Source organism: Scyliorhinus torazame, chromosome 9 (genome assembly GCF_047496885.1).
Source record: "Scyliorhinus torazame isolate Kashiwa2021f chromosome 9, sScyTor2.1, whole genome shotgun sequence".
Classification (NCBI taxonomy): Eukaryota; Metazoa; Chordata; class Chondrichthyes; order Carcharhiniformes; family Scyliorhinidae; genus Scyliorhinus; species Scyliorhinus torazame.
The window spans coordinates 101,191,432-101,204,003 of NC_092715.1; the positions used below are offsets into that span (position 1 = coordinate 101,191,432).

General features: G+C 47.4%; 1 protein-coding gene across 1 annotated transcript in view; it reads right to left on the reverse strand.

Annotated features, from left to right (window-relative positions):
* pcsk1 (proprotein convertase subtilisin/kexin type 1) overlaps positions 1–1,273 on the reverse strand; it is a 137,835-nt gene extending 136,562 nt beyond the window's left edge. The window contains exon 1 of the mRNA XM_072516324.1: positions 754–1,273. Coding sequence (XP_072372425.1) covers positions 754–936 — 183 coding nt within the window. The 5' untranslated portion in view covers positions 937–1,273. The remainder of the gene's footprint in view (positions 1–753) is intronic.
* Positions 1,274–12,572: the final 11,299 nt, after the last annotated feature.

Here is a 12,572-nt window from a genome sequence, read left to right on the forward strand (position 1 = left end):
CCTTGTCCTTTTTTTCTGTTTACTGTCAAAGGTTGCGTTTTATCGGCGGTTAATCGACACTGCTTTATTCATTTGTTCATTTTCACATATATCCCTTTACACGTTTACAATAGTGCGGGCTAGATTCCTGAAATAGCCATATAAAGTACATGAAAGTGTTTCCAAGCCTAGTTCAGAACACAAACTCACGAAGGGATTGGATACGACACACGTCAGGGAGAATCCAGTATTAGTTAAAATAAGAAAAAATGGAACATGCATAAGATATTTATATATATATCACACACACACACATGTGCATACATTGTAATGTATAATATGTATAATCTATTTAATTTAAATTCAACATTGCACTACACTTGGCTACAAAACCATTCAATCTTACTGTTGACCAAGTATACAAAACGATCAACCTTGTTGCTAAGAATTGTTGCTTTTTGAAGTGTTGAAACTAATCTGTGGACACCTGTATAACATTAACACTCCCTAAGCTTGGTCTAAGTGCTCTGCCGTATCTCTGCGGAAGTAGAAATTAAATATGAGCTGGTCGCGGTCTGTTTCTGTGGTAAAATGTGAGAGTAAATGTCTGAGAAAGCAATGCAGACTATTCCCCCCTTCCTCCTCTCTATATCCACGGTAGGCGAACACGATACCATAACATCAGTTATCTCCTCCACTGGTGATTTTTCAACATCAGCTGACTATTTAAGAAACTGGATATCCCGGTAGAGATTCAAAAGAATGAATACTTACCTGACCCACGAAATTATATTCCAGTTCTTCGGCAATAGCTTTCGCCACCTCGGGTCCTCCGACCACTTCCACTGCCCACTCATTAACGTATTGTTTGTCTCCATTGGCAATGTCCGGTGTATAGCAAACTGCAAACAGCGCTAGAGCTGCAAATCGCAGGGACAGGCAATCTATCTGTTTCATATTCTATAGATAGACAATAAGGGAAGAGATTTGGAGAAGCAGAAGCCGCAGAATGATAGCAAACGCTGCCTGCACTTGGATTGCCGCTGTAGTAAGTGGGGAGACTGCCTTTCTGATGAGGTAGATGCTATCAGACCATATGGAAGTGGTAAACCTCGGAGCTTGAATGGGAATCAGTGTTTACGCACCAAATACTACGTAAAGCATCGCCCTGACGTCAAATCCAGTGTACCTTCTGCAACATGGACCGAATGTTCCCCGGGGGAATTGGTAAAAGCCTAGCCGAGGAATTCATTGTGTAAGAGCTGTGACACATCACTAACGGGAGCTGTCCAGAGCTGAAATCCACATAGCTCGACAGCCATTTGGAGACATCATTTGCTCAATGGAGCATTTCACTCCGCGGCCAAGAGAATAACGCCGATTTGTAGATTTATTATTCTTTTTAGAAATAAAGTTTCTGCCCATTTTCGGGGAAGATGCGACATTCAAAGTCAATATAATATCGTTAGGAACTGAATTTTCACCAATAACCAAAGACGAGAGACAATTTTCCAGAAGGCATCATCTGCGGTTAGTTTTGGCAGTTTGTCTGATAGCCAGCAACATATTACCGCTCTTCATCTGGATTAAAGAGATAGCTGGAGGGTTAAATAGAGATCGAATAGCAAAAGCTCTGGCCTCTGGACAAATCGGATTGCATTGCCCACAAGATGAGATACTAATGGATACGATTCCGCCAATGCTGCAATTGTGCCCACTTCTTGTCACGTTTAACAGCAGAAAAGGGGATTTTAAAATTAGCAATTGACTCAGTTACAGGGTCAATTAAACCCGTAACCGGTAACATATTAAGAGGAAATGCAACAGTACGCAACGTGGCACAGTAAATCCACTCTGTAACGACTGCCTTGGGACAGGTTTGAGTAATCCATTCCCACTAGCAATATCATAAAGCTGATTAAAAATGCCAGGAATTTTGTGAATTAAATTCGCATTGAAGTGGAGTGCGATAAAAGCATTGCGAATTTGAGAGCGAAATCGGTAATAATTTGCACTGAACTTCTCAAATTAAAATATAGTTGTTACATTCTTCAGAAGGTTGTGACCTAGACTTCAGATATGGGTATGACTGTTACATCATTCTTCCGGGTCTATGCAATCACTCGGTTTTAAAGGTTTTAGTGTAAACAGAAATGTAGTTGATTTAAAACTATATTTGCCAACTGACAAAACAATAGGTAGAAAGCAATTGTTACAAACTTTCACAATAAAGCATCTCTAACTCTACATCTTAAATATAAAACGTGCTTTAATGTTCTATGATTTAGGTACTTACTAGATTGGGTATTTGGCGTTCCCACCTTCCATCCAAATGGGAAATATTGTGTTTTGGCGTTGCATGATTATTTCATTTGAAAATTATTTACAGATTTCATAGAATTTACAGAGCAGAAGGAAGCCATTCGGCCCATCGCGTCTGCAGCGGCCCTTGAAAAGAGCCCCCCACTTAAGCCCATGCCTCCACCCGATCCCTGTAGCCCAGTAACTCTACCTAACCTTTTTGGACACTAAGGGCAATTTAGCATGGCCAATCCACCTAACCTGCACATCTTTGGACTGTGGGTGGAAACTGGAGCACCCGGAGGAAACCCACACAGACACAGGGAGAATGTGCAGAATCTGCAAAGACAGTGACCCAAGCCAGGAATCGAACCTGCGGCCCTGGAACTTTGAAGCAACTATGTTAACCACTGTGCTACCATTATCATCACAGTTAAAACATTAATGGCTGGGTGTAGTAGAAAAGATTGTCAGATGACTAAAAATGAATTGTAATCATTTGGGGGAATGTTTTCCACATGTGTTAACACTAGTCAACAAAAGGAGCCATCATCAACTCAATGCTGCCCTGGGAAGATAGGAATTGTTTGATAATGAAAGAACAATTTCCACCTTGTTCACGTTCTACTATTATGGTATTTGCTTGACAGACTGATAATGGAGTTGTTGACTGATTACTGTAATCAATCTCTCTAAATTAGTCCACAACAGACCCAGACTATAACACCTGTGGACCTTCACCTTTTATTGAATATACATGGAGTCATAGTGTCATAGATGTTTACAGCATGGAAACAGGCTCTTCAGCCCAGCTTGTCCACGCCACCCAGTTTCTATCACTAAGCTAGTCCCACTTGCCTGCATTTGGCCCACATCCGTCTATACCCACCCTACCCATGTAACTGCCTTACTGCTTTTTAAAAGACAAAATCATGCCCACCTCTACCACTGCCTCTGGCAGCCTGTTCCAGATGCTCACCACCCTCTGTGTGAAGAAATTTCCCCTCTGCTCTCTTTTGTATCTCTCCCCTCTCACTTTGTATGCCCTCTAGTTCTAGACAGCTCTACATCTGCCTTATCTGTTCCCCTCATTATTTTATAGACATCTATAAGATCACCCCTAAGCCTCCTACGCTCCAGGGAAAAAAGTCCCAACCTATCCAGTCTCTCCTTTTAACTCAGACCATCAAGTCCTGGTAGCATCCGCATAAATCTCTTTTGCACTCTTTCTAGTTTAACAATATCCTTCCTATGAGAACTAAGAGAGAACTATGGGAACAATGAGAACATGAGAACTAAGACTCTGCACTCTTTTAAACCTTTAACACTGAAGCTATTTGCTGCAATCCAAATGGTGGCCCTGACTGAGCTCAGCTAACTTAGCACCAATAAGGAACTGAAGCTAGATCCTGCTTAACTTGTCAAGTTATTGAACTATTGGGAGATGACATTTTTCACCTTCTAATTTCCATGTTTTTGAGCACAATAGGAAGGTCATATTATTGTCAATCCCATTGTTTTTAGCAGCACTGAAATGTTTTCAAAAGTTTTGTTCACGAACTATATAAAAAAAGGGAATTGCAGGATTCAGTGAGCAAGTAATTTTGCAGATTCTAAAGTGGGATTTGGCAGGAGAGTATAATCTTTTCTGCTCATTCAAACTATAGTAAGTAATTTTCCTTTCACGACCTGGATGAAGCTACAATCCGGGACTTATAGTTAATATAAGCTACCCTTTCTAGTGGTTGTTCATAAATTGGTCGTGTATCAACAACTGTAACATATTCATTCACATTGTACAGTACAGTGGACTTTAACTGCCAGTGGACATTTCCATCTGTGCAATATACACCAACAATAATTCATGCTGACAATCGGTTTCTTTTTATAAAAACATTTAGAGTACCCAATTCATTTTTCCAATTAAGGGGCAATTTAGCATGGTCAATTCACCTACCCTGCACATTTTTGGGTTGTGGGGGCAAAACCTACGCAAACACGGGGAGAATGTGCAAACTCCACACGGGATAGTGATCCAGAGCCAGGATCGAACCTGGGACCTCAGCGCCGTGAGGCAGCAAGGCTAACCCACTGCGCCACCGTGCTGCCCCTTGACAATCTGTTTCTCTGTTAATTGAAATCCAAATAAGATGGTGTCATGGTGGATAATACATTACAATGCATAACTATTCCTACATAAATAAGTGATGTATTCAGACCAGGTTTCATTGGAGAAGTAAAAGCATGCTCCAAGAAACATCTGTAATGACTGAAATGCGAACTATTCTACTGCACAACAGAAGTAGAAAATACGATACACTACAGGTAGTAAGCATCCACTGAATATCATGAAGAGGTAGATAATCTCTTTTAAGCTTTGATTGGCATGTAACAGGAAATGGACAGCAAGTTGCAATCTCTTCTTGATAATTTGAATTGCATTACCAATTACTTTCATACTACTTTGACCATGCAATCAATATGTTATGAATCTGCATGAAATTCATCAGATAGCTGTTGGTAATATATCCAAAGACCTTCTGTGTGGTGAATTGGCCTCTGAATCATAACCACCTGGACATTCATATCTCTGCTGCAAGGACACCTGCGAGTGGGATATAAGAATGATAATCTGTATTAGTGTCACAAGTAGGCTTACATTAACACTGCAATGAAGTTACTGTGAAAAGCCCCAAGTCGCCACAATCCAGCGCCTGTTCGGGTAGATGAAAGGAGAATTCAGATTGTCCAATTCACCTACCAACACGTCTTTTGGGACTTGTAGGAGGAAACCGGAGCACCCGGAGGAAACCCATGCAGACACGGGGAGAACGTGCAGACTCCGCACAACAGTGATCCAAGCCAGAAATCGAACCTTGGACCCTGGCACTATGAAGCAACAGTGCTAACCACTGTGCTACTGTGCCGAGGGCAAGAAGAGGGCCCAAAGAAAACAAAGACCAGTAAATCCTGCACCTCCTCAGTCCACTGTCTTCCTGTGCAGGAAATGCAATAGAGACTGCCATGCCTGGGCGGGGCTCCTGGACCACACCGTTGCAATGCATGCCACAGAGGTGACCACTGCAGTTCAAACCATTGTCTTATGAGACAGAAGGCTGCCATCAATAGTCAACATGTGAAATTACATAAAGCAATTCACTCCTGTCCTTGTCAGCTGGGCACATCTTTAGATAACATTCCATAGAATTGAGCAGCTATAAGCACGGTCACACTTTTTTGCCAAGACATGATTGCTTGTAAGCATAATGATACATATGTGCATTGCACCTGCTGTTACACAAATAAATAGAAAAGAGTTTCATTTAATGAGTGAATAATGACTTAATGAATATAATCACAAAAAGTCTTTAAGTTTCCAGAGTCAAACCTGAGTCTGTGAGTAACTTGCCTGACTGTGATACCAGTAAATACAATCCCAATTCCCCATTCACCAACAGTCCCATATTTATCTCACAGACCATCATGGTGTTCATTTCTCCTCAATGCAAATAAAATAGCCAAGAAAAAATAAACATTGTAAACCAGATTCATAAATCAAAGCATGCTACATTGTATACAAATGCAAAGCTTGAACCTTTATGCATTTAATTATGATGTCTTTGTGTGCTTTTGACTGTCTTTGTGTTGCTATGTCGTGTTACCCCAGCGGTGGCAGGAGCACGGCCAGTGGAAGAAGCTGACACTCAGTGGGGGAGATTGAAGATAGCCTCAGAACTACGAAGGCTCAGTTTCAGACTAATCTCAGCAGCAGGCTGGGCTGGCTGGCGGGCTGATAGTAATCAGCAAGGACACTGATGGAGTGATGGGTGTGAGGATGAATCCAATCATGTTGAAGTGCCAACACCACTCTCTGGCAGCCTTCAAACATCGAGAATGTCACCGGACAGGCATTGGGTATGCTGAAACAACTGTTCCACTGCCTGCACCCCTCTGGGGGATCCTCCAGTTCTCACTGGTGGCCTGACTTGTGGTGATTTTTGCATCCTCCACAACCTGGCCACCACTCATGCCTCCACGTGTTCAGTGAGTGCTTGAGAAGAGGGAGGAGGGAGGGAGAAGGCAGCTAGCATATTCACAATCTGGCAGGCCATCTGTGAGAATATCATCAGATCCAGTTCCCTTGAGTGATGCCCCTGATCCCTGCTGTTCAAAAGTACCCACTGTACCATCCCCCTGTGATCGACCAACATTGTGCCCTCTTGGCTACAATTCTGAAAACAAAAAGCCACCAAAAAACAACCGTTCCATACCCACTTTGTGCAACAATACATACAATGCTCAACCAATCACCTTAATGTATTTCCTTAGCACCTGTCCTGTGGGCGCCTTTGCCTAGTGCCTGTACCCAGTACAACAAGGGCTGATGAAGTGCTGTTGGCTTTCAATTGGAGAGACTGTAAGTGCAATTGCAGGATACCATCAAGCAACCTGAACCTAGAAGGCAGCTTCAGATGTGCCACTTCAAGTTGTTGGCACTTGTCTGAGTGACAATGTTAACAGGCAACAGCAAGTGACTCCTCGAGGAGCACAAATGCTACCACCGTGATAGAAGGCAGCTGGTTTATGTTCCATGGAGGCAGTGCACACTACCCCTGCTGCCTCAGTCCTCACCCATCCTGCACAAGCACTGACCCCATTCCTCAATGCCCCCACCACTAGTGAGCTGCTTTGGATACCTATTATTGGTCATCATGTCCTGCAAAAGATAGAGAAGTGTGTCAGCAAGTGTGTGCTATGTGTATGAGTGATGTGTCATAGTTGAATAGTTGGCAAAGTATGCAAAATGGGATATGAAAGTGTGCAGTTTGCAGCAGTAAAAGTGTGTGAGAGGGAGGTGAAGCATTTCAATGTGAGGTACGTGTTGTCAATGGCGTTGACTGTTCCTGGAAAAAAGGAAGGTGTGGTGAACTGAGCAGAGTATGAGGCTAGTGATGCAGTTAGCAGGATATGGCATGTAATTATCTAATCGCTGATCTTAAGGGGGGGTTTGGGGATGGTGCCTGCTGGGGAGGGTGGGGAGGGCGGTATCCTTCTGGCCATGTGCCAGCTGGCAACAATCGCGACCATGCAGCCCACGGTACCTGACTGCGGGGGGGGGGGGGGGGGAGGGGGGTATGGGCAATGGTGACATGTCGTCTATCCCCCCCACCCCCCACCCCCTGCAGGCCGTTATGTTTGGTCATCACCCAGCGAGCCACACTTCTATATGTTGCCCTGGGGGAGCTGGAGCAGAAGCGTGCAGGGAGGCAGGTGGCAGCAGCCCAGGCTGGAGGGCCACCCGCACGACAGGACGAGGAGGAGGAGGAGGAGGTGGTGGTGGTGCCACGACGACTGAGACACCCGATGAGGCCCCGTGTGTACCAGGCCCACTCGTTGTACCAGGTCCTCACGGACCGGGCATGCAGGAGGAGACTCCGGATGAGCCAGGAAACCGTGGCACACATCTGCCACCTGATGGTACACTTGGCTGATGCACGATCAATTACACTCAAGATGAAGTGATTTCATAACTGAAGGCTTTAATCGACTAGAACTTGTCCCCCAGCAGCTTCGGTACAGAAGGTGAAGGCTGCTGGGACGGCACCGGTTCTTATATTCCGCCTGTCAGGGCGGAGCTACGTATCAACAGCCAATGGTAAACTCCTAGGTTTAACCAATGGCCATCAGCCTCTTAGGTACCGCAATACCTGATAATACCACATTCACCCCCTGTTAAAAAAGAGTCCGGCGGGGGTGGTGGGCAGTGGTAACAGTCGCCTTTAACATGGTATGATCAGATATGGAGGTACCGTGATACCTCCTTACAGGGCTGTCGAGAATATTTACAAAGTGTTCGTTCATGGTTAAAGTCACAGTGAAGCAATCAGTCGATCGGGTGGCATGGTCGTCCTTCTGGATCGTCTGGCCTTCGGTGGTGATTCTGGTGGGGGTCCAGGTGGTTGCGACTCCGGGAGCGTGGTTTTGGCCTCCCTGGCAGCTTCGTCACCCCTAGGCGGCGCTGTTGGGGCAAACGGTTGACACGGGGGGGGGGCACCTGTAGTAGGCCTAGGCAGGAGCGGCGGGAGTACTGACCCTCCAGTGAGGTGCTGTGGGGGGTGGGGGGGGCGGGGGGGGAATGGTTCGGGCGCGCGTGGGGTTCCGGCAGGTGCCAGGTCCCGTAGGGAGACTGTATCTTGCCGGTCGTCAGGGAACGCCACGTAGGCGTACTGGGGGTTAGCGTGCAGCAGGTGGACCCTCTTGACACGGGTCCGACTTGTGCGCCCGCACGTGCATCCGAAGCAGGATGGGTCCGGGTGTCGCTAGCCAGGTTGGGAGCAAGGTCCCGGAGGAGGACTTCCTGGGGAAAACAAGGAGACGTTCATGGGGTGTCTGATTGGTAGTTGTACAGAGCAGTGACCGGATGGCATGGGGGGCCTCCGGGAGGACTTCCTGCCAGCGGGAGACTGGGGGATTCCTGGACCGTAGGGCCAGTAGAACAGTCTTCCAGACCGTTCCGTTCTCCCTCTCCACCTGTCCGTTTCCCCGGGGGTTGTAACTGGTCGTCCTTCTTGAGGCAATGCCCCTGCTGAGCAGGAATTGACGCAGTTCGTCGCTCATAAAGGAGGACCCCCTCTCACTGTGTATGTACGCGGGGAAACCAAACAGTGTAAAGATACCCTGGAGGGCCTTGATGACGGTGGTTGCGGTCATGTCGGGGCAGGGGATGGCGAATGGGAACCGGGAGTACTCGTCAGTCACATTCAGGAAATACGCGTTGCGGTCGGTGGAGGGGAGGGGTCCTTTGAAATCCATGCTGAGGCGGTCAAAGGGACGGGAAGCCTTTATCAGGTGCGCCCACTCTGGCCGGTAGAAGTGCGGTTTGCACTCCGCGCAGATTTGGGAGTCCCTGGTGACTGTCCTGACCTCCTCGATGGAGTAGGGCAGGTTGCGGGTCTTGATGAAGTGGAAGAAACGAGTGACCCCCGGGTGGCAGAGGTCCTCGTGGAGGGCTCGGAGGCGGTCCACTTGTGCAGTGGCACAAGTGCCGCGGGACAGGGCATCAGGAGGCTCGTTTAGCTTCCCCGGACAGTACAAGATCTCGTAGTTGAAGGTGGAGAGTTCTATCCTCCACCACAAGATCTTGTCGTTTTTAATCTTGCCCCACTGTGCATTATCGAACATGAAAGCAACCGACCGTTGGTCCTTGAGGAGAGTGAATCTCCTGCCAGCCAGGTAATGCCTCCAATGTCTCACAGCTTCAACTATGGCTTGTGCCTCTTTTTCGACCGAGGAATGGCGAATTTCAGAAGCATGGAGGGGACGGGAGAAGAAGGTCACGGGCCTGGGGGCTAGGGGGAAGGGGGGATATGGGGGAAGGGGGTTATGGGGGAAGAGGTTGGGGAAGGGAGATATGGGGAAGGGGGATATGGGGGATATAGGGCGATATGGGGGAGGTGGGGATACGATGGATATGGGGGATAGGCGGGATATGGGGGATATGGGGGACGGGGATATGGGGGAAGGGAGATATGGAGGAACGGGGGATATCGGGGAAGGGAATATGGGGAAGGGGTATGGGGGGATATGGTGGTAGGGGGATATGGGGGAAGCGGGATATGGAGGAATGGGGGATATGGGGAAGGGGTTAGGGTGGAGGGAGATGGGGAAGGGAGATGGGGAAGGGGGATATGAGGAACGGGGATATGGGGATATAGGGGTATATGGGTGAGATGAGGATACGATCGATATGGGGGATAGGCGGGATATGGGGGACGGGGGATATGGGGGAAGGGAGATATGGAGGAAGGGGGGATATGGGGGAAGGGGATATGGGGAAGGGGCTATGAGTAAGGGGGGATATGGAGGAAGGGGATATGGGGAAGGGGGATATGGGGAAGCGGGGGTATGGGGCAAGGGGGATATGAGGGAAGGGGATATGGGGGAAGGGGGTATATGGGGAAGTGGAATATGGGGGAAGGGGGATATGGGGAAGGGGGGTATGGGGGATATGGGCGAAGGGCGATATGGGAGGGGGATATGGTGGAAGGGGGGATAGGGGGAAGGGGGTACGGTGGAAGGGGGATATGGGGGATATGGGGCAGGGGATAGGGTGGTGTGGGGAATATGGGGGAAGGGGGATATGTGGAAGGGGGTTATGGGGAAAGGGGGATATGGGGGAAGGTGGGACATGGGGGATATAGGGGGATATGTGTGAGGTGAGGATACGATCGATATGGGGGATAGGCCTGATATGGGGGATATGGGGGACGGGGGATATGGGGGAAGGGGATATGGGGAAGGGGGATATGGGGGGATATGGTGGAAGGGGGATATGGGGAAGGGGATATGGGGGAAAGGGGGTTAGGGGGAATATGGGATGGGGATTTGGGGAAAGGGGGATATGGGGAAGGGGATATGGGGGATATGGGGAAGGGGGATATGGGGGAAGGGGGGATATGGGGAAGGGGGAAAGGCGGGCAGGCAGTGGGGGTTCTCACTCGCCCAGCCATTTTGCCGGGCCTCCGGGGGGGGGCGGGGGGAGACGGACGGACGACTTTTGTGCAGTGACGCCGTACGGCGTCAGTGACGGGTGACGCCGTCACAAATGGTGTCACGCCACTACTAGCCCATTCCCAGCCGGAGAATTCGCGATGTTTCGGGGGGCCCAACGCCGGAGTCATTCACGCCGTTTTTGGCACCGGGTTCGGACCATTGCGCCGATTCACGGAGAATCCCACCCAAACTCTTGCCTTTGACCACCAAGACCACCTGATCCCACTGCCTTCTCAAAACATGTCCAAAGAGCTTCTTAAACAGAGGAAAGGGAATCTCTCTTCTATCAATCTCCTGCATCAAAGATTCCAGTGAAGCATCTAAAAACCTGGGGGCATACTGTGTGGCCTGTTGTACTGTTATTGTTCCTTCCTTTAGCGTTTAACTCCTCTACACAATCCACTTTGCCTCTAAGAGGTGCAATTGGACTTTACATATGAAAATCGCTTATTGTCACAAGTCGGCTTCAAATGAAGTTATTGTGAAAAGCCCCTAGTCGCCACATTCCGGCGCCTGTTCGGGGAGGCTGTTATGGGAAGCAGGTTAGCTTTAAGTGCGCAAGCCTGGCATGAATATGGTCCACTTTCTGAGGGGTGCCAATAAATAATCAGTAAATATTTCAAAAGTGTACGTTAGAATTTTTAATTCAAGCTATGGTCTGCCCAAATATTTATACCACATTGCTCACACCAGAAGGTAACGAACATTAGAATCGCCCAGAGTTTCAGTTCAGGATTATTATTTGTAACCATAAGACCATAAGATATAGGAGCTGAATTAGGCCACTTGGCCCATCGAGTCTGCTCCGCCATTTAATCATGGCTGTAACATTTTCTATTTATAACCTACTTGCTTTATTCAGTTATTTGGAAAAGCCATTTCCAACTTATTTCTACATTGCAAATGCCACTAATCATTTTTGCAATTTCTGCCCAGACAGCTCCGTGTTCATGAGACATGGAGCCAGGATTCTTGGACCTATATTTACATTTTAAAATTTTATTCACGGGTAGCTTGACTCCAGACTCACAGCACCATCATTTATGCTGATTTTCCCCTATTGACAGCGTCTATGTCAGAAACATAACCTAAAATCATTTATACTATTTAATTGTAATTCTCAATTCTGATCCTTTGCTTTTTACTGTCTATGTTGAATGTCTAAATTCCTAGAGTTGGTGTCTTGAACTATATAAGCTAAGAAGGATGGGCATTTATTTAGTGCCTTTCACAGTGATGGAATTCCCGATGCACTACCTTTGAAGTGTAGTCACTGGTGTAATGTGGCAAACACAGCCTTTAGTATGCACAGAGCAAGATTCCACAAACAACAATCAGACGAATGACCAAGATCGGGTCAAAATCCTGATGTAGAGTCTAATGGAGGTCCCAATCGCATTCTATGTCAGGAGCAGTCAACCAGCAATGATTTTCCCTTGATGGCCATTTAGTGGGCAGAGGGCATGCTCACCGTCCAATTGAGGATCACAGGTTGGTTCTAGAATCTGAAGGACCTATAGTAAACCCCCAAGCAGTGAGAGACACCCCCAAGCAACTTTAACAATGTTGAATTTTAAAATGGCCAAAACCACTGGGCCAGCATTAAAGAGAGAAAACCCTTTCATAGGACGGCTGTGGCCAGGTAAATGGAGAGGGCCTTAAAGTTTTGTTGGAGTGTTGATCCTCTGATCTGTCACTGTAAAGTCGCCTCCAGGAAGCTGGTCTGTTCCCAGTCAGAA